This window comes from Chlorocebus sabaeus, chromosome 22 (assembly GCF_047675955.1).
Source record: "Chlorocebus sabaeus isolate Y175 chromosome 22, mChlSab1.0.hap1, whole genome shotgun sequence".
Lineage (NCBI taxonomy): Eukaryota > Metazoa > Chordata > Mammalia > Primates > Cercopithecidae > Chlorocebus > Chlorocebus sabaeus.
The window spans coordinates 11,013,502-11,041,469 of record NC_132925.1 but is presented as its reverse complement, the minus strand read 5'-3'; the positions used below and the strand labels follow the sequence as shown (position 1 = coordinate 11,041,469).

Below are 27,968 nucleotides of genomic sequence, written 5' to 3'. Positions count from 1 at the left end.
GATTATCTATGGTATCATATTCAAAATAATTTTCAGTGGGATGTTGTGAATGTGTGGAAACCCTACAACACATCAGCATTTTCCCTGTAATTTGCATAACACATTACACAAGGTCCTTTAGCAGATGTTAAATTGTAACATAGAAAGGGCTAATCAAGGCAATGTTTTCATAACTATTACTAAAATTTTCTTAGAACCATCTGAAATTTGATCTTCAAGTATGTCACCTGTTTCATTCATTGACATACTCAGCAAACATTGATTAACCTCCTGCTATGTGTTACGCAATGTGCTAAGTCCTGAGACAGCCCAAGGCTCTGCCCTCATGGAGCTGACGTTTTGGGGTAGAAACAGGAAACAAACAATTGTTACAAAAGATGTTATTTTACATAAGGTGATAACAAAAGCCCTGTGGGGCACAGTTACGTTTGAGCAGATAGCTGAAGGAAATAAGAATACTCATCATGTGGTTACCTAGGGGAAAATAATTCTACACACAGGACAGACAGTACAAAGGCCCTGAAGATGGAATGAGCTTGGAATATTTAATGAGAAGCAAAGATGCTGATGTGAGGCGAATGGAATGCAAAGTGATAGGTGGAGAACAGATGTTTTAGAACTTTTTTTTTTGAGGAGTTTCGCTCTTGTCACCCAGGCTGGAGTGCATTGGCGCGATCCCGGCTCACTGCAACCTCCGCCTCCCCGGTTCCAGCGATTCTCCTGCCTCAGCCTCCAGAGTAGCTAGGATTACAGGGGGCCTCCACCATGCCCAGCTAATTTTTGTATTTTTTTTAGTAGAGACAGGGTTTCACCATGTTGGCTAGGCTGGTCTTGAACTCCTGACCTCAGGTGATCCACCTGCCTTGGCCCCCCAAAGTGCTGGGATGACAGGCGCGAGCTACCGTGCCCGGCTATTTTACAGGTTTTTACATCAGTTTTTCAGAGTATACCAGGAGAACACAGCATGCACTTCAATTTTTAGCTCCTGTTCTCCCACTAAGTCTACAAATACCGTATCTTCTTATGGTACCTAATTTTTTCTGATGCTCACGACAGTGTGTTTCTATGTGGAAAATCTGAAATAGATATTAATTTAATGATTAACTGAGTGAATTCAATGAACCAATTTCATACCATGTATCCAGAATTAGAAGGCAAAAGAGTCTTTAATAGCAAATTTCTTGGAAATAAGGTACATGAAATCTTTGGGTACAGTTTTCTTATTCATAAAATAAGGGGATTGAAGTAAAGAATTGGTAAAAATCTTTTCTCCTGTAAAGTTCTATCATTTCAAAGGTATGATTTGCTTTTCTTAGATCTTTGCCATAATTATCTTCAGTTGTGAATTAGTCAGATTTAGATAAATATATAAAACTTGTGTAGGATTTATAGGACAGCCACAAACGATAATTAAAGATATAGAAAATGTCTTAAAGAAGAGGTTCAATAAAATGAGATTCACATTTTTATTCTCATAAGACAGGAGAGTTGGTGGCAATTTAATATTAATTGGCAAGGCTACACAGAATTGGAAAATGTAGTCTTTGGAGTCCATTTGTTTTAGATTCATGTTCCAGCCTTTACCTTCTGCTTGCAATGTGATCTTGGATGACTAAATTGAAATCTCTTACGTCGACTTCCTCAACTGTAATAATGTGTTTATTGATACCCATCTCCTAGAGTTATTGTAAAGATTTTTAAATAATGTATATGAATAATTTAGCATAGAGCTTGACTCAAGGTGCTGAATGAAAGTCAGATGCCTTTTCTCTTTTCCTTAAGTAAGTGTCCACTCATTTGCCACATAGAAAACAAACCCTGAGCCTTTATCCGGGAACATGGTTTTCCGGAACTTTGTGTTTTTGGTAGAAAACACAGAGTCTTAGATAATAGTAGATACTAAAGGCTAATGATAATGTTAGCGGCCATGGCGATGATGCTTAGAAAGGAACTGCTGACCAAGTGTTAAAGGGTCTAGTTTACAGCATAAAGTTATTACAGTGCCACAGAAGTGCTACGATGCCACAAACAAATTAAATAACTGAATCAAGTTTAACTGCAGAATAGATTTCCATGGTAAATCTTTAGACAAAGAATAGTGTGTGTCAGCTAATAATGGAATAATGGTTGTACTTTGAATGTATATCTCCTTGATGAAGCTAGGAAAGTTTTTTTTAGGTGTTTTTCAGCTGTAAGGCAAACACTTAATGATAGGAAGTACATGTATTTTATTTGGCAGGGTCTTACCAGTTACCTCTAATCCTGCTATATGTTCTAACAGGGTTGAAAGAATTTCATTTCTTTCTATTAAGAAAACCTAATGAGGCGGGCGCGGTGGCTCACGCCTGTAATCCCAGCACTTTGGGAGTCCGAGGCCGGCGGATCACCTGAGGTCAGGAGTTTGAGACCAGTCTGGGCAACATTGTGAAACCCCGTCTCTACTAAAAATACAAAAAATTAGCCAGACATGGTGGCAGGCACCTGTAATCTCAGCTACTTGGGAGACTGAGACAGGAGAATCACTTGAACCCGGGAGGCAGAGGTTGCAGTGAGTTGAGATTGTGCCATTGCACTCCAGCCTGGGTGACAGGGCAAGACTCCATCACAAAAAAAAAAAAAAAAAAAAAAAGGAAAACCTAATGAATATGATTGTTCCCTTATCTCCATACAAATATATGTTTACTGATACCCTTCTCCTAGTGTTATCATAAAGATTTTTAAAATAATCTATATGATTAATTTGGCACAGAGCTAAACATTGGCTTCAACTATGTCTATGCACTGATCTTCACAGAAATGAGTGTGTGTGTACCTGTAGAAAAGGGCAGGACTTATGTCAAGCCATAGCAGAGTAGATCACTGACTTAAAAGCATCCTGAGTGCTAATCTTACTGATACTGTAGTTGCAAAGAAAATTATCTATTGGCTCATTGATGTACATAGGGTCTGCTTGAGCAATCCATTCTCATGGGAAAAAGAAAACTCTCGAAATAAATACGAAACCTAAATAGTCGAATGGAGAAAGGAAAAGGAGGGCCTGTCTGATGAGCTGGCTGATACTGGAAATGAACAGAATGTCCATAGGACCAAGACATGGGGAAAAAAGTGAGGCGTGACTAACCTCACCCTGCTGCCTCCAAGGAGTATCAGCCTCTGACATCATCCCTCGAAACTCTCAGTGTAGAGTCACAAGGCCCATTTTGAGCAACTCTAGAAGAAAGTAACTAGAGGGCAATCTTCGGACAGAATGGTAATGCATAATTACTGAATGACAGAAAACACTGGAACACATGTCATTTCACCTCTGACCCAGCCATTTATTTTTGTGGGAAGAACAACAAGAGAATGGCAATGAAATTACAGCAAGAACACTTTAGGTTAAGAATTGAGTAGAATTTTGTTTTTTAACTGATATTAATAAAAAATGTAAAAATGTTACCTTTTAACATTTAATAATGATGTTTTAATCAATATTGATTCTAATGTGGTTTCTGGAAATTTTTAAGATGACTTAGAGTTTCTGCAACACTTCATTGTCCCGTTTTCCTTTTAATTTAGTAGTTGTTATTTTCAAGATTAATAAGCTGTATCATTCTTTAAATTTTGAATCCTATCTTTCTTAACTTTTTTTTACCCTGAGATTTTTTTAAATTGTTTTTTGATGTGTGTGTGTGTTTTAAAGAGACATTTAGAATCAGTGTAAAAAGTATCCCAGCTATTATGAAATTGAAAGAAATACCTGGTGTACCATGTTCCAGTCTAAATCAGATAGTGAGATTACTAGGTTTGCTTTGAGTGGATTGTGTTAGACAATGTATCAATATTACCATTTTCTTTGTTGTCTAGAAATAAACTTGTGTGTATGTATGTGTGTGTAATATTTTTAACACCAAATGCATATTGAATCAAAATTATAGTTGGGCTTTTTGTATGTGTTAGACTGTCAGTGTCAACATCATCCGAATATCGGTTAACATCATCTGTGTATCAGGTAATATTGAATCCAAAGTCACCATATAGTGTTAATAGCATAAAGTGCTGTATTGCCTTCACTAACCTGAAATGTAATATTGCATAGAAATAGCTCATACAGCTTTTCATATGTTTTCTTCATCCAACAAATATGGCTGTGATTAAGTACCCATAAGCAAAGAATCATGTAATGAAAAAAATTTACATACATATGAAATAAGCACACTGATTCTCAGGCATGAAACAAAGCATATCATCTCTTCCTTTGCATCAAGACTTTTTTCTTTAAACAAGCAAGACACCGAATAGTGATTCTGAAGTATAAACTTCTTCATAAACTTATTTTCAATTCAATATTGTTTCCATTGTACATGCAACAGGTTTTTTTTTTAAAGGGCTGCATAGATCTTTGCAAACTTTATATTAATCTCAAGAGACATATTGACTGGGAAAATATTAAGTTCCTTTTAATTTTATTTTTCCCTGGAGCATTTTTAAACTCTGTTCATTCTTTATGGAGTGCATTTTCAAAAATAGATTTCTACTTTCAATAATAATGTATTCACTAATCATGGTACAGTACTTCATAAATAGACCAATAATGTTTTTGATAAGGAATTCATTCATTATTCCCTTTTGTGCCTGCATATTCAAACTGCATAAACATCTATAAAATAAGATTGGCTCCATGTACATATAAATGAGACTAAAAGCATACAGAGAAATGGTATATACTCTGTACTTTTGACATCTTGATAGTGGATTTTAATAAGGGGAATTCTGTATCTCTGGCACTTACTTGTGGTTGGGGTTTACTAGTTTTCATAATAGGATTCTAGCCCCCCAGGAGATGGAAGTTAGGAGCAGAATGAAGGCTTTGGTCCCACAAGATGGGGGTTGTGAGAGCAAAGTGGCAGACGTGTGAAAAGTGACAGGGATGAACTATGTAGAATAAGGAGCGTCTCTAAACTCTGTGCATGGATTTTAAGTTTAAACATTGATGGCTTTCATTGTGGGTGTGACTGAAATATTCTACAAATGACCATCACCTAAGGCACATTGAATTTTCTTCTTACAACTTATATGACTTTCCTTCTTGTCATTAATAGCATTTTTCATATGTTGCAAAGAGATGATTGTTAATTCAAGAAAACATATTTACCTCAATGCCAGTAAGGTTGATCATAGGGGGTGTTTTTGGATAGATTTTGATTTTAACAAAACCATTCAATTAAAAGTTTCCTGAGGTTGGCTGAAGACTTAAAGTGTGCACTTCCATCCTTTGCCTTTTGAAGAACGTCATCTCCTAGATTTCCCCCTCGTGTTTTGAGATCGATGAAGATGTTGTGAGGGAGGGAATTGACTGTGAATAGCTGTTTGACCACAGGATGGATGGGATAAATGATCATAGCGCTGGTGCCCATGCCTGGCTGAAGGGGAGAGAATAGAAGAGCTTGCAGTGCTGCTGCCACAGCCTTTAGTGGAGAGGAGATGTTCAAACACCACATTAATAGCCTAATTATGTTAACCAAATGATATATGTGGTGGTTAATTGAAGTTTTTTAAGCTTTCCCTGAGGTAAGAAAAGTATGGCCTGGAAATTTATGAAGTGAGAACATAGATAATGTTTTGAATATTCTTATTTTAAAATACTTCTTAAGATATCCTCCACTCTTACCCTTCATTCAATGGAAATGTCTAGCAAGTTTCTTTTATGTGGAGCTCAGTATACAAATACTGTCTTTAAACTTTCATGACTAATGTCTTTAGAAGATATCTTCTTCTATAGTTAAAAATAATCCATGGGGTACTTCCCAGACTGTTAGCAGTATTAAACCAGTAGATAATTTGAATTAATGGATCCAAATACTTCATTTTCTTAGTAAAAGAAAGTAAGCCATGGAAAGATCAATGGGTCCATATGGGGTGATAAAACGAGGGTCCTAGGGTAAGACCTAGGATGAAAGCTGGGCTCCTTGGTCTCCCAGCCCAGTGCTTGTTCAGTTACACAACACTGTAGGCAACAGGCTACAGGTGGAGGCACTGACCTTTCTACAAATGGATTTGACTATGTCACTTCCTAGATTAAAACCCTTCAAAGCCCATTGAGACCCTACCACCTCAGAATAGAATTTACATTCAGTACCATGGCCAGCAAGTCTACACCATCTGGGTCCTTATTTCAATAGTCTCATTTTTTCTTTTGCCACCTTCTGCCTACCGAACTCTTTTTGTCTTTCAAATGCTGCTGTTGTCGCGTGTGTGTGTGTGTGTGTGTGTGTGTGTGTGTGTGTGTGTGTGTGTAATATACGGCCTTTTCTTATGTGCTGATCCATTTGCCTAAAGCTCTCTTCCCAGGGCTAGCCCCTACTCAGCCTGTCAGCTTCCACTTACCTATCACTTTCTAAGCTGGGGTTGGTGCTCTCTGTGCTTCCTGTTGGGGGAATATACCTGCTGTGTCACCTTGCACATGTCTGTTTTTATTTATCTATCCTTCTGCAGATTGTGACTAAAAATGGTGTCCATTTGGTCATCCCTGACGCCTACGTTTGATACATAGTAGGTCTTGTATAAATGTGTTATTATCGAGTAGGAAATTGAATTAATGAAGAGTTAGGGGATGATTTTCTTTCTGATTTGTCTCTAAGCGCTATTCTTTGATATTTCCATCTCCCCAAAATAGTTCCTCAAACCCGTGACCTCTACTTGAATTTCCTCCACTTATCATTTCCCTAGGATCTTCACCAAATTCGAGATGTTGAGGTTCATAGTTTCAGTTGTGCCCTCTTGTGGCACTTTATGAAGAGGACCAGCCATTGGCCATTTAGGCCACCTGGCCTCAAAGCCTAGTCCCATTCTTGCCATCTTAAGCCTTAGGCTTCTTCTCTGCTGGGATTTTCTCATCATGGGGATAATAACAATAATTACCCCATAGGCCTGGAATGAAACTCCTATGAGATTATCCATGAAAAGCCCCTGGCATAGTGTTGGACATTTGATACTGTATTAAATATTGACCGTTTTTATTCTCGGTCTACAGACTCCCAGATCTCCACAGAAAATAAATAAATAAAATGAGGCTCTTCTTAATGGAAAATGAGTGTTAGTGAGTATAAGTAATTGCGATCTTACTTTCATTGTTACCTTCGGCATTAAAATCTTTCCTTTAAATGAAAACCGTATTTGCATTTAGAAGTTGGTAAAAATGATCATTTCCAACTTATATAAACCTCATTTATGGCATAAGCTTTCTTTACCAGTGAAGTGGGTAGCTATGACCTCCTCTTAGGCCTAATGGCTGCAAGGTACTCAGAAGGAAATGAAATTTTTCAGTCCCCAAATTGCAAACCTTAGCACAGACTGTGACGGCATAAGCCAAGCAAAGCAAATGGAGGGAGGCTCGTTCAACACTTTGGATCCTGCACACGGACCCATTGGCTTGCGAGCCCAGAGGCCAGCCTGGTATCAGTTCACCCCTGTTTGGGAAGAATAAGAGTGCATGCTCGTTTGACTGCTTGTAAAATATTATTGGACAATTAGAGGCAAGTCTATCCCAAAACTGAGTCTTATGTTAATCACGTTTTTTATTTTCTGTCTTCTCAGACAGCTCAGCTCTCTCAAGCCAACGGAATAGTTTCCCAACTTCCTTTTGGACCAGCTCTTACCAGCCCCCACCTGCACCTTGTCTGGGGGGAGTTCATCCTGACTTCCAGGTCACTGGACCCCCTGGCACCTTTTCTGCAGCTGATCCCAGTCCTTGGCCAGGACACAGCCTGCATCAGACTGGCCCAGCCCCTCCCCCTGCTGTGTCTGAGTCCTGGCCTTATCCTTTGACATCTCAGGTGAGCCCATCCTACAGCCATATGCATGACGTGTACATGCGGCACCACCACCCTCATGCCCACATGCGCCACCGCCACCATCATCACCACCATCACCACCCTCCTGCTGGTTCTGCCCTGGATCCATCCTATGGGCCTCTGCTGATGCCTTCAGTGCATGCGGCCAGGATTCCTGCTCCCCAGTGTGACATCACAAAGACAGAACCGACCACAGTCACCTCTGCTACCTCAGCGTGGGCTGGAGCCTTTCATGGAACAGTAGACATAGTGCCAAGTGTGGGATTTGATACAGGTGAGCTGCTGGCTTGCTTTCTTTCTCTAACAAGATAAAGTTAATTTAAGAAAAGGTGGAAATTTGTTTTGAAGTTGTTCTTTCTTATCTGTAGAGTTCAACTTTACCAACATGTTTATGGAACCTAGCCATTTTGCAATGATTTCTGTATTCCTGCAGCAACTGGTATGACTAGCTCATGCAGTACAGCCTGAGAAAGGTCTCAGAGCTCTTCTCTCATCTCTTAGGCTAGTAGCCTGTCCCTTTGAAATGGACTCTCTGGTACCTTCTGTTTACAAAGAACTGAGCCCATTATTTAAATCTCCCATGCCTATGTGCATTACACCATGTGTCAGGCCTAATAGAATTCAGAAATAGTATACTTCAGTCATTTTCCTTTCTTTCCTTTTTTTTGTTAGTCCTCATGTATGACTTGTAAAAACGGCTTTCTGAAATATAGTCTATAGTGTAGCCTTTTGAACGAGAATTAGGGAACCTATTTTAAAAGAATGATGTTTTCTTCATTTTCTTCCTCCCCTCCCCTCCGCTGCCCTCCTTTCCCTGATTTTGCCCTCCTTTGCCTTTCCTTCTTTTCTCTTTCTTATTCCTCCTCCTTTGTTCCTCTCCTCTCTTCCTGTCTCTGATTTCAATAATACAAGACTTAAAAGACTGCTATAAAATTTATATTCAACAAATTTAGAAACGAATAGTAAGGAAATGATTTCTTCACAGAGCATTCATCTCCTCTCTGGAATTCACTAGTTCTGAAGGTTACGTGTTAACTGTCTGAGCTTGGTTTTTGAACCAGACTAGTCATATTAATGGTATTCATAGTTCTGAGCTCATGAAATCACAGGCATCAGAGCCCAAAATGACAAATTGATCATCGCATCCCTAGAGTCCAAAGTGGTGGGTCCCAGATTCTTTTGCTAGAACATTTTGTGGCACACTGGAACTCTCTTTCCAAAAGCTTAAAGAAATTCTTTCCTTCCTCAGCTTTTGTGTAGTATGGAGAACCCTTAGTCATGTGCTGGTTCACAACAAATAATTCCCCAGAGTCATAAATGCTCAGCTTTATTTTACCTCTCCCGTGACGTGAGTGGAACATTCTTATTTTGGTTAACTTTTCTCCACTGAGCTTTCCATTGTTGATCATTGCCCCATCTAACCCATTTCAGCTTCCTATTGAGACTGGGTTCCAGCTGCTTTTCCAAACAAAGTATCAGGGGACTCGGTACTCCCTCTGCAGGAGAGGGTGTGATGGGACAGCCAGCGCCGACTTCCCTTCTTTCTTTGCCACATACTAACAGAATAAAGACAACTTGGGAGTCATGTGATGCCTGAGGCCAGATCTTATTAGAGTTCCCAATTTGGCAGCTGCCTTCATGGACAGCAGGTCTCAGGAGGCTCTTCTCTGTCTCATGTGGTACCTATGTGGCAACAGTAACAATGCTCTTCGCAGGTAAAGGGCATGTTCTTCCCTCTATGAATTCTACCAATAAGGGGGAAGTGGATGTGATTATTGCTCTTTCATTTTGATGGCCTGCTTTGTACTTGTTCACTTCAGTGTGAGCTTGATTCACTGACTTGTTACAGAATTTCAGCTTGAAATAATCTCATCAAGGTGAAAAGCCATTCTCACACCTTTTGGAAGTAGATAAGAGGGTTTTTTCCCCGGAAATTCTTGAGAGGACCCAGTTGGATATCATTTATGATAATTCTTCACACTTACAGAGCTATGAATGAGCATTTATTACTCACAATATGAGGCATTACCTGGGGTACTTTATATACATATGCACACACACATACACACACACACACACACAACTTTAAATTCTTAAACTAAATCTGAGATAGTTCTTGTTAGTTTCATTTATGAATAAGAAACCTGAGGCTCAGAAAACTACTTGCTTAAATTGCATTGTTATGTGTCCAAGCTGAAGTTTGAACTAAGACATGTCCCTCTCTAAGGGATTACTGGGATACCATCTCCCTGTATAAGTAAATCAGGTAAAATTAGGTGAATTTGACTATTAAAATGGTTAATAGTGAAAGATGAAGGTTTTCCTATTGCATGCGTGGCGTGCTGCTCTTTGTCAGTGTAGGTTTAGGACAGCAATCAAGATTCGTTTCATAAATTTTGACCCAATTGATAAAACAAAGGAATCATGAAAATAAAGATAAAATTATTAGCATAATCATTGATCAGGCAGAATTGGAGATTCTAGATTAGACTTAATGCCACAATTAAACCTCCTGCTGCCTTCAGCTAAATTTAGATTCTGGTACATGCAGTTCTGGGGAAAATCTCAACTTCAGAGAAGATTCCCACGGACACCTTCCTTGTTATACAGCTTAGAGCTCCATTACTATGAAGAGATTGATGATTGATCAGATTTTTCTCTGAAAAACATAACCTGAGGCCTACCTCTTGTACAGTTTCCCTACAAAAGGCACAAGCAGGACAGTGCACGATCATGCATCGAGGCTGGCCTGAAAAAGAGAGAGTGGAAGGGGCTGAGCCATATGTGGTCATTTTATTCTGCTAAACTCAGATATAATAACAAATATTACATCTCTCTTTCTTTGAGAGGCGTTAGAGAGGGGTGTTGCAGGTCAATTTTTCTAGGAAACAGATTCTGAGACTCAGATTTGTTTGTAGACAATTTATGGGGTAATGTTCTCAGGGCAACATCTTTGAAGGAAAAGAGATTTGGGCAGAAGAAGTCTCACCGATGAAGTTAATAGAGGCCTGGGTTCTACAAGGCGCTCCAGAGTGAGATGGTTCTTCATAACTGTTCTGCCTGGGGCCAAGGGGTTGGGCTTTTACATTCCTGAATTGACCAGTTAGAAGTTGTGATCTGCTTCTGGGAAGGGGACATGATATTAGGCGAGGTGCGTTTGTTCAGCTGAAGGCAATTCCCAAAGAGAGAAGCAACTGAGAGTCAGGAATTGCCAGCAACAGGAGAATAAATGCTTCGGTCCTAAAGGGACAGGGATCTGGTTGTACACCACACTATCCTCTAAAGAGGGACAGCAAAAGGGTAGTAGCCACTCTACCACTTTTCCAACTACTTTTAAATGAACAGAAGTTTCTGCATAATAGGACCAAGCTAGGAAGGGGTAGTAGAGCAGTTGAGAACAGTGAAACTTGGGTCCCTCTATATAACCTCTGCCACATTGACCTGATCACACAGCCTGAAACAGTGACTCAGCTGAAAACTCAGCATCAATAATTGGGTGACTACGAAGCAGCCAAGAGAAGAACCTTCATATAGTCATAAAACTTCTCAAAGTCCCAGTGATCTGGACCATTAAAATATAGGTCAATTTCACATCCATTAGAAAATAAATACATTAATCCAATTATTTTTAGTGGAACTTGCTAAAAACATGAAATTTTCTTTGTCTTTCTTTCTTTTTTTTTTTTTTTTTGAGACAGAGTCTTGCTCTGTCTGTCGCCCAGGCTGGAGTACAGTGCTGCGATCTCAGCTCACCACAACCTCCACTTCCCGGGTTCAAGCAATTTTCCTGTCTGAGCCTCCTGAGTAGCTGGGTCTATAGGTCCATGCCACCCTGCCCAGCTAATTTTTGTATTTTTAGTAGAGATGGGGTTTCACTGTGTTGGCCAGGCTGGTCTCGACCTCCTGACCTCGTGATCCACCCACCGTGGCCTCCCAAAGTGCTGGGATTAAGGCATGAGCCACTGCGCCCAGCCTAAAAACATGAAATTTTCATTAGTAGAGAAATGATGTCTTAGTGCTTTCAAGCTGTTACAATAAAATACCATACACTGGGTAGCTTGTAAAGAACAGAAATTTACTGTCATAATTTTGGAGGCTACGAAATCCAAGATCACGGTTCTAAGAGATTTGATGTCTGGTAAGGGCCTGTTTTCTAGATGCTCATCTTTTCATTGTAACCTCATATGATGAAACAGGCAAAGTAACCTTGAAGATCTCTTTTATAAGGGCAATAATGCCATTCACGAGGGCTCCACCCTCATAACCTAATTACATTCTAAGGTTCCCTTTCTTATACCATCACCTTGGGGGTTAGGATTTCAACATCTGAATGTATTTGAAGGGGAGTCATAAACATTCAATTCATTGCAAATAGTTTAATAATTTTAGGTGCTTTTTTTCATTGTATCTACTTAAATAAATTAAAGAAACCTTGAAATCTAGAAGGTTGAACATAATATAATGTGTAGTGACAAACTAAAGTTTTATAGTATCATGTATGGCATAATCCAGGGGTTAGCAAAATTTTTCTGTAAAGAAACAGATCAAAATATTTTATGCTTTGCCGTGCAGTACAGGTCTCTTGTTACCACTGCCTAATTCTACTCTGCTCATGTGGTGCAGAAACAGCTGTAGACAAAATTGGTATGAAGATGGTTGTGTTCCGATAAAACTTTATTGATTCACACTGAAATTTGAGTTTTATATATTTCTCATGTGTCATCAAATGCTACTCTGCTTTTTTCCTTCTTTTCTTCCAACCACTGCAAAATTCACTCTTGCATTCTTAACTCATGGGTGTACATAAACAGGTGATGCCGAATTTGGCCTGTGGGTACTTGCCGACCCTCAGTATCATCCCTGTGTATAACTGTTATCTTCTACACACACTCATACATATGGGCGCATGCACTTCCTCAGTGAAAGTTATCCTGAAGTGTATATCCCAACTTTTAATGGTAGTTACTCATGGTAAGTTAGTGGATAGCATGAGCTTTGAAGCCAGACTGCCTGATTTTGTAAGCCCAGCTTTGCCACTTACAAGGGAAGCAGACTTTGGACCAATGACTTTGCCCTCCTTCTACTTCAACTTCTTTATAGATAAACGATGCCTAATAGGATTGTTTTGAGATTAAATTAGTTCATTCAGTAAAGCATTTACAAATATACCGGGCATATAACAAGTACTCTGTAAATGCTAGCTACGTGAGAGAAGATGGACAGACTTTCACTTTTTTTAACTTCTAAAAATTTATTATTTAGATATATTTCACAATAGCATATGCTTCACCATTTTCGTAAGTATAACTGATGGGTCTTACATTCACAATATTGTGCAACCTTCTAATTACAGAACATTCCATCACCTCAACAAGAACTCCTATTCCTCTTAGGAATCTCTCCCAATTTTCCCTATCCCCTATGCCTGGCAAATATTAGTCTGCTTTCTACTTCTGTGGAATTTTTTATTTTGGACGTTTCATACAAATGGAATTGTATGATATGTGGCTTTTTGTGTCTTTTTTCACTTAGTATAACGTTTTCAAGTTTCATGTGTGTTGTAGCATCTATCATAAAGTCATTCTTTTTTGGAGCTGGGTACGATTTCACTGTGTGGATAATACCACATTTTGCTTATGCATTTGATGCATAAACAAATGAATATGGACATTAGATTTGTTTCTACTTTTTGACTAATAGGAATAATACTGTGATGAACACTCCTGTGCAAGATTTTGTTTTGTTTTGTTTTGTTTTGTTTTGTGATGAAGTTTCACTCTTATCGCCCAGGCTGGAGTGCAATGGCAAGATCTCAGCTCACTGCAACCTCTGCCTCCTGAGTTCAACCGATTGTCCTGCCTCAGCCTCCTGAGTAGCTAGAATTACAGGTGTCTGCCACGACGCCCGGCTAATATTTTGCATTTTTAGTAGATGGAGATGGGGTTTCACTATGTTGGCCAGGCTGGTCTGAAACTCCTGACCTCGTGATCTGCCTGCGTCGGACTCCCAAAGTGCTGGGATTACAGATGTGAGCCACCGCATCCGGCCCTCATGTACAAGTGTTTATGTAAATGTGTGTTTAGTTCTCTTGGAAATATATCTGGGAGTATAACTGTGGGGTTGGGAGAACCTCACTTTTTATTTTATATATTTCTGTATTTTTGGAATCTTTTTTTTTTCAAAGAGCATATATCTGCGATTTTTAAAATATTTACCTTTAAATTTTTAATTCTTAATTTTTTTTAAGTATTTAAATTGCTAAGATTCATTACAACATATTATAATAGGGTTTGAGGTTTGGTAGGCAAAACTGCCATAGGAATGAAGTAAGGTGGTCCATTTTTTCTGACGGGCTGAGTGGTGGTGAGGGGAGTGAGTTGCCTCTGGAACAAACTTTAAAGGGATCCATACTGTCAGGGCTGTGCAAGTGTACGCCACCCCATATTTCACACCCAGGGCTCCTTATTCCTCTAACCTTTGTCTTGGTGTTACTTTGCTGTCATGCTAGCTCACTCTTATTTTTTGCTCCCTCTGTTGAACAGGTATTACATACAGGTACCTTGGAATGATCAGTATGGTATGATCATAAGTCATTTGTATTTGCCCTCCATGCCACGTGAAAAATGCCCATCTTTACCAAGAGGGTGTTATCACAAATCTCACATTCGGCTTTTTTCTCTTTCCTTTGTCAATCTTTAAACTGAGTTCCATGGTTTCCATAGGAAAAATACTCAGAATGTGATAATACGGGCTTCATTGAGAAAACAAAAGATCTATTATCAACTGAATTTATTTACATTGCCTACCATATACCTCTTAGAGATCACAGTTCCCTATAGCATATAAAATGTTTTGTATATTCTTCAGTAAAAAGGAATTTTAAATTGTGTTTAGCAGGAGACTTTTCCACTCCACTCTGCTTTTTTTATGAACACATTTTTGGGGGTATACTTATTAACTTCTCATTTAACTTTGTCTCTTCCCCATAATAGAAGTCATGGTTTTCAGCGTTTTGAATGACTTTCACCTTACTTTAAACTGCATATAACCTAGGTTAACAAGGGTAGGTGGGGCCAGAGATGACACCTAGAATCGTACAGTGAACAAGGAAGGGTCACAGGATGTGGAGGACTGATTGCAGCTATCTCAGAGTATTACACTGGGCCCCTTTGTGTGTAAGGAGGGGGAGAGTTAAATGTGGAAATATTTGTGATCATGTACAACGTATTACCAGGCATTCACGTGTGAATATGTCTCTTCTTATCATCCTCAGATATTTTAGTGATGACATTAAGTAGATTCTGACATAGCAGTCCTCTTTCAGTGGTCACAGTCATTCCATGCGTTCTACTGAAATGTTGTCATTCTTACTTCCTGTTATTGCCAATAATTTACCTAATGTTAGACATACAACCTTGTACATTTCAGCCAAGTTTAAATTAATTTTTCAAGTGAAGATTTGTTAATAAGGGCTTTTTACTGAAATTTAAACTTAACTTTCACAATTTCCACTTCATCCACTTTATTTAAATGTACCCAAAACAAAAGTAGTCATGCTTTGTGGTGTGACGTTTTTATAAACACAAGCTGCTCATGGCATGAGATTGTATTCATCTGTAGATCCACAGATTTATTTTTCTTGGGGTCCCCTCATGTTATTTTAGCTACAATTTTGTTATAAATATCTATTTTTACTTTAAGGAATGTCACAATAATGCAATATACAGTATACATAAACAACTTAGAATTGAGGTGTTCATATACTTTTTGCTAGGATACATTTAGGTAACCTAATATTAAACAAACAAAACAACATCATATTCATATATATATACACACATATATATAACAATTACTTTTTCATAACCTATTATTTCTCAGGTCCATGAAATCTAGAACTTAGAGGGAGTAAACATATGCTGATGTACCTTTTGTTTCTCAAAAGTACAGAAAGTTGTTTCTAGTATTCTCTCTGAAGAGATTTTCACAGCAATAAGCTTTACTCTCTAACCTGTGAATGAAGTTCATCTGTTAAGAAAACTGGAAAAAAATTGTTTGAGGCTCTCCATTTTGATATGAGATAGGAAGGACTGGGTACTACAGGGGAAGCCAGGAGTAGATAAATGTCCTAATCTACCCTTTTCTCTACGTGGACAGCTTGTGCCTGATGATATCATAAAAGCAGAATCATATTAAATGGTATTATTAAATGGTATTCCAAATTATTTTTGGTTCAAGGTCAGTAAGCTATATGTAAAAACAACATTCCAATTTAATCTGAATATCCTGTGAAAGGGACATTATTCAGAAGTGGCAAAATTATATTTTAATGGATTTAAGTTGTAATCATCATTGCTCGAAATTGTTATATAGTATTCGCTTTGGAACAGACTAAACTGCTTTAGTGTTTAAGATTATGGTGGCTGGCACTACAATGATGCTTTATAATGAAGTCTATTAGTTAAAAACATAAATATCTTGGTTTTGTTAGGTACAGGAAATACAAAAAACAGGGTGAGAATAACAAATATACTAGAGAAGCAAATGGAGAGGCAGGTTGTCTCCATGAAAGAGAGATCTATTTACTTCTTACTTTTCCATTCCACCCATAAATTTGCCAAAACTTACTCACATCTCAAGACCCATGATTTCCTTTAGGTGGTCTGGTGCTAATCCAGCTGGGTAAAAATCACTAGTTGCATAAAAGTTTGACAAATAACCTTGCTAAATAACACTCTTTAAAAGTTACTGATGAGTTAACTTCATTGGGGTACTAATGTTATTAAAATTATGGAATTTTATACCCAGTAACATCCTAGAAATAATTTCTCTTTCTAAACATTTACATTTACAAAAAGGATTACAGGAAACGTAGATTTACAACTCAAGACCCTTGAATATTTACTAAATATTATAATGCTCCAATTCCGGGCTTCACAATGAAAGCAGGATGCAATAAATTTGGAGATGAATCATTAGAGAGCCGCAATAATAATAAACAGAATAGTTTGATTTATGTTAAAATATTAAAGCACTGTGATATTTTTCACCCTAAAGATTAGAGGGCATCAAAATATCATATATTGTAGATGTTCAACTAAAAATAGTTTCCCTGCTTTCTACTTCACTTCTCAGGGAGCATACATTAGCCATCTGAATCCTGAGGGTTATGGCATTAGGGATTCATTGAGGCCTTTCTTGACAATATTAATAATTTGTATACATGATTAGGAAATTATGAAGATGTTTAAAAATGGCATTAAAATATAATAGGCATAAAAGTTTACTTATAGCCGGGCGCGGTGGCTCAAGCCTGTAATCCCAGCACTTTGGGAGGCCGAGACGGGCGGATCACGAGGTCGGGAGATCGAGACCATCCTGGGTAACATGGTGAAACCCCGTCTCTACTAAAAAAATACAAAAAACTAGCCGGGGGAGGTGGCAGGCGCCTGTAGTCCCAGCTACTCAGGAGGCTGAGGCAGGAGAATGGTGTAAACCCGGGAGGCGGAGCTTGCAGTGAGCTGAGGTCCAGCCACTGCGCTCCAGCCTGGGCGACAGAGTGAGACTCCGTCTCCAAAAAAAAAAAAAAGTTTACTTATAATCTTTTGATCTCAGTATGTAGACAGATAAGATGACGTTTCTATCTGGAAGCCAGCCTAGGACTATATGGTGTTCTTCCATCTCATTATTATGGTTCAAAAACGATTTACAGAATTTTGTATACCTACCCTGAGGGCATTATCTCAGCTAGGAAAGTTAAACATCACAAAGCAATAGGTGCAGATTATTTTTAAAAATACCAGGCAGAATGTTTATGAATAATGGAAATACTTTTTCTGGACTTTGTTGTCATTGTCGAGTTTATGACGATTTGGTAACAAGAAAAATTTTTCTAATCAACACCCAATTGCTTCACACTTTCTACAAAACTTTTTCTTTTTCTCTGGCATATGTCATAAGCCTATTACTGAGGGAAAAAAACATCAGAGTTATGTTAAAATATTTACAAACTCTTGATTGGTGTTAGTTGTGTAGGGCACGTGTCCAGAATGACAATTTCATGACCAGAAGGGTAATGGAAACCATCTTTGAGATGCATGCAAAATGCCAGGAGATCCCAGCCAGTGAGATCTGCGTGAAAAGTAACTGGATGATGAATAAGAGGGGAGAAATGCATTCCAGAACATTGCCGTCAGTTTCAAGTATTCAAAACTGGATGCTGTAGGACCGTAATGAAATTCCCCAGCCCTCTGAGAGCCATGTAGCTATCATGCCCATGGGCTTCTGTGGACTTTCCTCCATAAAATGGTGCCATAATGTCGCAATGCCTAAACTATGGGGATTTGCCTCAGAGTCTTCTCCTACTTGGTAGAACAGGTGCAGGAGCTTTCTAAAAGTGTTATGTTTTAGGATGTGTTTGCATAATAATACAAATAGTTATGTGGCGTAAATTTGAGTCATTGTAAAAGATGTCTTGCTAAGACAAAATGCTATTTCTCATATCTTGCCGGTAGAAAATTAGAGTTTTAGTTTTTTAAAGAAGTAGACTGGAAAATGTAGTAACAGTAATAATATTCATAAACTTTGGCTGAGCATTCTTACTCCTTTGAGTCTACCTCCCATAAATACAAGCCGCAGCATATGATACATGTACAAAATGTTTACTGTGACAATGTTTGCAGTAAGAAAAAAAGTGGAATTCAGCGATTACCATCAAGAGGTGGGATCTCTGAGTGAACTGTGTTCCATATGGTTTTACTAACTGAAAAAGAAAAGATCAGGAAAAGCACATATATGTCCTTTTTGGAAAATAATAACAAAAAAGTTTGCGTATTTGTCTGTATCATATGTGCACATACATATCATTCAATGAAAGCAGAGAAGACTAGTTTGTCAAATCGTGTTTTCTTTTGGGGCAGCAGGTATTGAGGTCAGTAATATGAGTTTGAGGAGGAAAGAAGGAGAAGGACTTTAGAGGAAGAATATATATACATATTTATTTATGTACATATCCATATGTATGCATTGAAAGAGAGAGAAGGGCAGACAGGGAAAAAGAGAAAAGAGATGCATTAATTTTATTAGTAATTTATTACCCCCCTCCCAAATTCACTTAGGGGCTCATAAAAATCCTGGTCAATGTAGGCATCTCTAATATTTGCAGAGATGTAGAAATGTGTGTCTAGATACAGGTAGGGAAAAATGGGACTGAAAAACAGGTTCTGGACACATATCACCACTTATTAGCTGCATTATGTTGCGTAAACCTTTAACCCCTCGGCTCCTCCTCTTCCTTAGCTGCAAAATGGAGAGGACACTTCCTCCCCTGACACAGCTGGGAGAACCCAATGAGCTCGTGTTTTCTAGATGGTGATACATGACACAGAGTGAAAACTGTCATGATTCTGAATCTGAGATATGGTTCACTGTAACAAAAAATTAATTCACGCTGGAGGTTTGAGACATCCTAAAAAATTGAGGTGCAAGCTGTGAATGCATCTGTCATTTTTATTTTGTCTGTGTCTGACTTAATCCTTTCCTGTTCTTGAAGATTAGCTGTGATATTTGTCACAGTTAAATTTCCTGATAGTGGTTTTGGTGATATTGGCCATACAGCAAAAACTGGGTGCTTTTGTATTGATTGGGCAGACAATGGAAAAGAAGATAAAAATATTGAGGGATTAACATCTTCAAGACATTTTTAAACATTTGAACATTTTCTCTATCTAGAATATCCTGCCACGTGGAATGAGAGGGTACTAAAAAAAAAAGAAAAAAACCTATCCCTTTACGCTTATGTATTGAGATATTCATCCTTGTCACTCATATAAAACAAAAGAAAATTTTAAGTACAAAAAAGGAAGTTAGACTATGAATTAGGCTCAGCAAATCTCCAATAATAAATGCTAATCCTTAAAAGTTGCAAATCTAATCAGTTTTTTTTATCTTAGCATTAATTTTATGAAGGAGTTTTAAAGTTCCTTTACCATATAAATTACTATGTAAATTGGATAGCATCCCTTGTTAGCTTAAGTATTTTCTTAAAAACTGCAAGCAAGATTAGGCAGTGCCATCATCGTTTGACCCTTTTCTTAAAGGAATTGTCATCAACTAGCTGTGGTTGGGAGGTGGAGACCTTTTCAGAGTAAAACTTGTCTTCCCAAAAGAACTGATGTGCTCACGATAGAAAGAAGTCATAACTCCCAGGTTGTCCTGATATGACTCTCAGTAGAGAATTACACAAAGCATTGAAAAGCCTGTTTCAGCAGTCAGGTTCTTATCAGCAAATACTACTTTCAGCTTTGCTGTTTCTCATCTCTCATATAGGGGTGCATCTAAAAGAACAGATCAAATGAAGAAATCTGTTTCAGAACTTGTTCCCAGACAATTTTATATCCATTTTCCAACAGTCTGCAAAGATTATATACAAACATTCTGTATGGCCTGAGGAATTTACAGATACCGTTGATTCCCTTTCAGGCTGCCTAACTATCCTTTTCTTGTTCTCTTTATCAATAATATAAGGTTTCACAAACAGTTGTCTGCAGGCAACATGTCCTGAATTTCTTGGCAAAAGGGACTGATGAGAAACAAAATATGCTGGGTATTTTTTATTTTGGGGATACAGTCTGATATGCTGGAGATTTAACTTTGTAATTTTTTTTTAACGCAAGTATGTTTCGTAGTGTTTATTTTCATGGCTGGTTTACTTGAGCACTATTAGGTGATGCTTAGCATCTTCATAATCATTGAAGCCGTATTTATGTTTGCTCGAATTGGACAGTCTCTTTTGGAAAATGTCAGAGAGTGAGCTTCTGTTCATGCCAGGTAAAAGTGAGATGAGGCTGGGCGCGGTGGCTCATGCCTGTGATCCCAACACTTTGAGAGGCCAAGGTGGGTGGATCGCCTGAGGTCAGGAGTTTGAGACCAGTCTGGACAACATGGTGAAATTCTGTCTCTACTAAAAATACAAAAAATTAGCCAGGCATGGTGGTGCACACCTGTAGTCTCAGCTACTGGGGAGGCTGAGGCACGAGAATCGCTTGAACCTAGGAGGCAGAGGTTGCAGTGAGCCAGGATCGTGCCTTGCACTCCAGCCTGGGTGACAGAGTGAGACTTTGCCTCAAAGAAAAAAAAAAAAGAGAGAGAGAGAGAGAGAGATGAATATTTTCTGATGTCAACTCAAAAATTGATATAGATGCAACATATCTCATTCTAATGGAATGCTTTCCAATATATCTTGCATTTGTAGAGAGATTGATTGGCATTAAATCAAGTACATTTACACCAAATAGACATTAAAATGCAAGTATATTTCAGCAGTTTTTAAGTATCTTTAAAAAATTTTAGAATAGTAAATGTTACAATTCATACTTCTAGGTATCATGTTTCCTATGTTGGTGTTATGTCCTTAATTATGTTTTTCTTTTGGGGTAAGAAATGGATCCAGATTAGCTTTTTCTCTGATTGGATTATCTGTTTTCTGGACTGTGAAGCTGTCACTGCATAACCTAGAAACCTCTTTAAAGATGCATGTTTGGCTACATTTGTTATCCAACAGATGTCTGGATAGTTAGAGTCTCTTGAGAGTATTATAACTTGTGGTTTTGGTTACAATAAGTGATCCAAGATTTTTTTTTTTTTTTTTTTTTTTGCTCCTCCCCAGTTCTGGGAGAAAGTCTGTAGAAGAAATTACAAAGAGTATTCCATTTCATTTTCCCCACTCCCTTCTGCCTTTCCTTTATTCTTTGTCTCTGGCTTCAAAGTTTCTTTATATCTGCTTTTGAAATGGAAGTCACTGAATTGGTAAGCGGTGTTTAAATTCTGTATCTTTCCATATAGTCCCCAGTCACCCAAGAGGTTATTGGCCACATTGACATTCAAATTTTGAGACTGGTAAATTGCCACTATGATAAACAACAACAACAACAAAACAAAAAACAAAAACAAACACACAAAAAAACAAAACTACGTAACTCTACGATTTATATTTTATATATATCCACAAGGTCAGTTTGTAAACAACTGGTTCAGATTTGTAACTTTATATCCTGATGTTTTAAGTACTTGCCAATTTACCCTCCAGCTGTGCATTTTAATATGCACATGTCTGAGGAAGTGAATGTCACTAAAGGCCAAGGCTAGAGATTCTGTGCACAGGAGAGTTTGTGGTTTTGGAGGGAGGTAGGTACTGAGAGAGCAAACAGAATAAAGTGGCTTGCTGTCTGGGTCTGGGAAACACCAGCAAGGAGAAACACCTGGGTGGCTGAACGTTTGTCACCTGCATGTTTGCCTCAGGTGAGCAGGTGCTGTACTTCTTGAAATACCTTAGTGAATTATGGTTTTCTAGTAACATCAGGTTCAGTGGGTTTTACATTTCTACCCTCTTTTGAATCTGAGCTTAAAGACATTTTGACAAGTTCAGACAGTTTTTAACCTCGCTGTTTCTGACAATACTAGTATGTGGAGATTTTAAGTGCATTCTAAATGTGCCTGGAGAAAATACCTCTATACACAGAAAATCTCCCTCTGCCAGAACGTTATTATGCTGCCTCACTAGGTATCTTTTGTAATGATTTTGGTGTGCAAGAATTGTAATTATAAGAGAATAATTGCACTTGAAATATCATAATAAATTTAACCTTTGGTCTGGTTTAAGAAAATACATCTTATTTGTCATTACTTTAAAAAGAATTATTGTTCAAAATTTGCATATTAAATATGGAGAGAAGTCATCAAACTGGCAAAAATATTTGTAATACATGGGAAAAAATGCTAGGATACCTAAAAGTATACTAAATGCTAGTATACAAAAAGCATTTAAAAATCAACGAGGAAATTACTTTTTGAAAAGCATAAGCATTTGGCCAGAGTTAAAACACGGAGGAATAAATGCCATAATCACACAATATCCAGCCTCACTAACAGTGAAAGAAACTCACATTGAAACAATTAGATGCTTTTAATCTATAATATTGATCATACATAGCAAAAAATATAAATATGGGTACAAAGTTCCTGAGCACATTTAGTCACCACAATTAAATACGTAAATGTCAATGTTCACATGCTTGGATTCAGCAATTATACATATGTGTATTTTTCTAAGAAATTTAACTCCTAAATATTCACACAAGTAACAACAACTTTGTACACCTCCTTGTGTGTGTGTGTGTGTGTGTGTATCCAAATGATGTACATCTATGGAGAATTGGGTAATAGTATACTATAGAATAAATATTGTGCAGCCTTCCAAAAGGATGGGGTTGAGGTACACATACTGACATAGTATGATTTTCCAAGATAATACTGCTGGTGAAATAGGCAAGTGGTATGTATGTGTATATGTAGATCGGGTACACTTAGCAAATTGTCTGATGATAGGTGATATTATGTAGGCTTTTTACTTTCTAAATACTGTTTAACTTGATTTTTAAGCAAGAATTCCATGATGTTTCAAGAGTTTTAAAAATGTTTTAAAATGTGGCACCTATATGTTAATCTTGATATTCACCTGCAATGAAATCATAGTTCTCAGATTGGGTAGCCTTCTCTCTTACATTTTTCTCTTGCAGGCGTTAAGGTGCTACCCCTACATAGATCTTATTTAGAAATTCTTAGCTAGTATTTAAAGTGATTGCCCCAGGGCTCAGACAAACAAATGCAATTCTATGATCATTAACAATGATAATTTCATAAAGCAATAGAAAATAGTATGACTGTCTCTTGCACCTTTTTGTGATCATATATCAATGTGTCAGTGTTAGCTGTCAAGTTGCTGGCAAAGTTTGGATATTTTGATGTAGCATCTGACACAGTGTTGTATATATTTAGCTTTGTAATAAGTATTTCTTATCTTTATTAAAGGATAATCGAAAAGGGAGATCTATTTTTTAAATATAGAAATGTTACCAGGTTCTTAGCCTAATAGTAAGCATTCTAATCCACATGGCTTCTTGACTTTTAATATGTATGAAATGAAAGTTTACATTTACCCATATAAATGCTGTCTTTACTTTTAGATCTTCAAAGTTTCTACATACACTTTCAGGCTTTATGTTCCTATTTATGTTCCTTTTTTTCAATCAACAGTATGTTTCCCATTGTATGGTTACCTCTTTTATCTCCCACAATAAAATTAATTGAAAGCATATTCAGCTTACTTAAAGAGCCACGATCAGTGGTGTTGTCAAATGACTGTGCTTTCTCAGAAGTAGAACATGTTTATCTAGTGGGTTATGACTGAAAAACAAACAGTGCCTAAAACTCAGCTGTATATTAGTGTCACTTCTTTGTTACCCAATGTTTATTTATTATTTCTATCTAATGGTCAAAGACTTACCCTCATCAATTATGTTTATTCTTAGTTCAATCCACTGGCAGCTCCATTATTCTCAGTTTAAAACAAAATCCCATTTGAATTGAAATCTCTTCTCAGATTCTTTCTTCATTTTTTCCTTGGGGTTGCCTCTGTTCCTAGAAAGTTATTCACATCACAAAAACTGTCCAGTTGATAAGTTGTTGTCTGCTTTTTGGTTCTGTCTTTTCATTCTTATCCTGGACTGCTGCTGTTTCCAATATACCCTCCTCCTCTAATCTGTTTCTCCAGCCATTCTCTATACAATATTCTTTCTAATGTGCTTTCTAATAATGGCCTACTCAACTTGGCCTGTTTGAATTCAGTTCCTAGTGTTTGTGATCCCTCCAAGACGCCCATCTGGGGTGCCCCATGCTATTTCTTCTGCTGTGGGATACCCATATCACAGCTAATACTGACAGGACCCCAGAATTCTCACTGAACGGTCTCCTTTACCATTGGTGGGGAGCATAGGCGAGCTTTAAGACTTTTTGGAGAAAAAGAAAAACAGGGCTTGAGGAAAACTAAGGAGGAGGAAGTCTCTAGGCTGTTCACGCTCAGACCTACCATGTCCTTATTTCTATTTTCTTATTTCTATAGCATTTTACAAGAGGTAGATTGTGAAGCTGCTGCTTCCCTGGATCTCAGTTAGAAAATGAGTCATGATGCCTTGTTATATACAGTCAGTACTATGATCTGAATAACTACAACTCCGCCAGATTCATATGTTGAAATCCTAGCCCCCAGGTAATGGTATTAGAAGGCTGGGCCTTTGGGAGGTGATCGGGTCATGGGGGCGGGGCTTTCATGAGTGTAAATCAATGTCCTTATAAAGGAGATCTGAGAGAGATCTCAGGTGATCACACAGCAGAAGGCACTCTCTGCGAACCAGAAAACAGGCTCTTACCAAACACCAAATCTGCTGGCACCTTGGTCTTAGATTCCCCAGACTTCAGAACTGTGGTAAATAAGATTTGGTTGTTTATAAGCTATCTAGTTTGTGGTATTTTAGTATAGCAGCCCAAATGGACTAAGACTGTTTAGAATCTTCAAATTTTTAAGGAAAATCGTGTTCTCATCCTCTTCCTTGACCAAGACTTCTCACTTGCCCCTATCCAAAGATTATTTTTTGTTGTTGTTGTTTTTGTTGCTTTTTGTTGTGGTGGTGGGTTTTTTTGTTTTTTGTTTTGTTTTGTTTTGTTTGTTTGTTTTTTTGTATGTTCATATTTCCTTTGCTCTCATCCTGGCTCTGAATAGTTTTTTTTTTTTTTTTTTTTTCCTTTTCTTTTGGTGGTCAGGCAGTAGTGGTGTTGTAATTGAAGTAAGGAAATGGGTCTGTCTATGAACCTTCAGTTTCTTTCAGGCTTTTGTCCTAACTGAATTTCAAACTCAGGCTCTGGAGTATACAATTGATCTCTTTGTTTCTTAGTTCATTTTTGACAACCACCTCAAGAACCAACTGACCACTCTATGTTTTTAAAGTTCACACTGGAGAAGTCTGGCAGGGGGTGTGGTCGTTAAATTAAAGATACATGTAGAGAGACACATCAGTTAAATGTGACACATCCTATCACACCATTGAAGTGGTCTTCATCAAAAGTGTAACAGACTACTATGTCATCATTTATGTCATTTTAGGAAAAATGTGACAAATGGAGAATTTTTTAAAAATCACTGAGGGTCATTTTGTTATTCTTGATCAGTTCTGTTACATCAGGGTGTTTCTAAGCAGTGCAAAAAGGAGTATAAAAATCTATTAAGTTTTCCTTGAATTGATTTTGTGATAATTTTGACTTAGGCTACAGCCAGTATAATTCTCATAAGGTGAACACAGATATGATGTTTAAGACCCTTGACTCTGATATCAGACCACCTCTTTTAAAATCCTATTTCTCTCACTTAATAATTGCATAAATTATCTTAACTTAAATTTTCTCATTTGTAAAATGAATATTATTTTAGCATGAATAAGAGCATGAAGTATGATGTTTCATATAAAGTACTTAGCACCATTCCTAATATAATCATTAAGGCCCTAAGAAAATGTTAGCTCACCTCATTTTTATGACTTTTTTCCCTTTCTACTGAAAAATCTCATGGTCTGAACAATAGAACTAAAAGAAAATGGCTACCATAAAGAAGGTAAACAGATGTGGTTTCAGACAGCCAGTGGGGAAATCTCAGGATATGTTATGAATTAATTTCAAGTAGGTTTGATTTGGGTAAGTGAGGAAGCAGAAAAGTCTGAATAGGAGCAGAACCTGTAGTAGAGTAGATTTTATTCCGGCAAGAAAAATCATGGGAAATCCCAAATAAATGTAGACCACGTAAGATTCATGGGTTAACAATTTTGCCCCGCTCCACCCTCGCTGGGAAAAACTAAATGTACTTGTTGACTCTTAATTATCCCGATCTACCATTACCAGTTGTCTTAATAAAAAAAAAATTGTAGCCCTGCTTTTCTTTTGCAACTTCTTAGTAGGGTTTTTTGTTTGTAGTTGCTCATTTTCTTGTGCTTTACGTATGCCTATTTTGAGATTTACAAATGAATGCCTGGTAATTAAAGCAAAGTTTTTTATGTTCCATCACCAAGAAGTTTAACCACAAGGATCCATTAGATATCTGATACATTTCAGGCCAGAGAAGAATTGACTTTTTAAGATTCATATTGTAGAAATGCAGAGACATGGAAACAAGAAATTGAATAGATGAATTTATAACGAGAGAATGACTTCTGTTATTCTGATTGGAAAATCCGGGGCGATCTTAAGTAATGCAATACTTGTCCGCAGCAAAAGGCTCACGTGATTTTGAAAGAGTCGTATGTCTTTGCAAAGCAAATAAGAAATTGCCTTTATTTAAAAGCAAAAATAAGGCAGGCAAACCACTTGATGATTACAACAGTATTCATGACTTGCAGTGCTGACATTCTGTAGATTGATGCCGTCTTCAAGTGTGGAAATCCTGAGTCATACAGAAGATGAGATGTTTTAATAATGAAAAAAATATTTATATAGTCAGCAGATTGTCAGTAAAGGTGGTTTAGATTACAAGAGTTACCCAACAGAGACTATGTCAGGTTGCAAATTATTCTAACCAGAAAACCATTTGAAAATGAATAAAGCAAACTTAGAGTGGATTGACATACCCCAGATCCTTTTATTTTTTTTCTCTCCTTCATTGTCCTCTTTTATCCTTCTCCTCCTCTTCTTTCGAAATGGAAAAGGAAAACTATTGCCTCTTTATCAAGCGTAATACCAGTATGCTTGTGGAAAAAAGAAATGTGGAGCCAATCTTTCGGGATTCAGGAAGTGTTGCTCGTTCCCGGTATACAAATGTTACATAGTACGCAGATTGTGACTTGTAATTTTGTGAAGTGCTTCTTTATCTCCTTCTATTTGTTCTTTTGCCCTTTGTGTAGCCTGTTTTGTAGATTGTCTTAATGTCTCCAAACACTAATTGTGTCCGATTTTGTAACGACATCCATATTTTACAAAATTCTTTTACTAGTTGAGGGATAAGAAATGTTGTTTAATAATAGAAAAACTTGGAACCAAATTGGCTCATTTAGCTATTCAGTTTCTGACATCCATCTTGGATTACAACAGTTTTAGATCAAAGGCCAAGAAAACAACTTGAGATCCTTGCACCCACACAACAGCAACCTTGCCGCATTTCTACCTATACGTTTAAAGAGTTTTGCTTCATGTTCTGTTATTTAGTTTTAAACAACATAAAAGCACCTATTACTCTGTGTTTTCGCTCTTCCAAACAATACT

The 27,968-nt window shown here is 37.6% G+C and overlaps 1 protein-coding gene across 4 annotated transcripts in view; it reads left to right on the top strand.

The window, feature by feature from the left end:
• VGLL3 (vestigial like family member 3) overlaps window positions 1-27,968 on the top strand; it is a 50,583-nt gene that overhangs the window by 15,137 nt on the left and 7,478 nt on the right. For all 4 annotated transcript variants that reach the window (XM_007986171.3, XM_007986170.3, XM_007986173.3 and 1 more), the window contains exon 3: window positions 7,576-8,106. In XM_007986171.3, coding sequence (XP_007984362.3) covers window positions 7,576-8,106 — 531 coding nt within the window. The remainder of the gene's footprint in view (window positions 1-7,575; window positions 8,107-27,968) is intronic.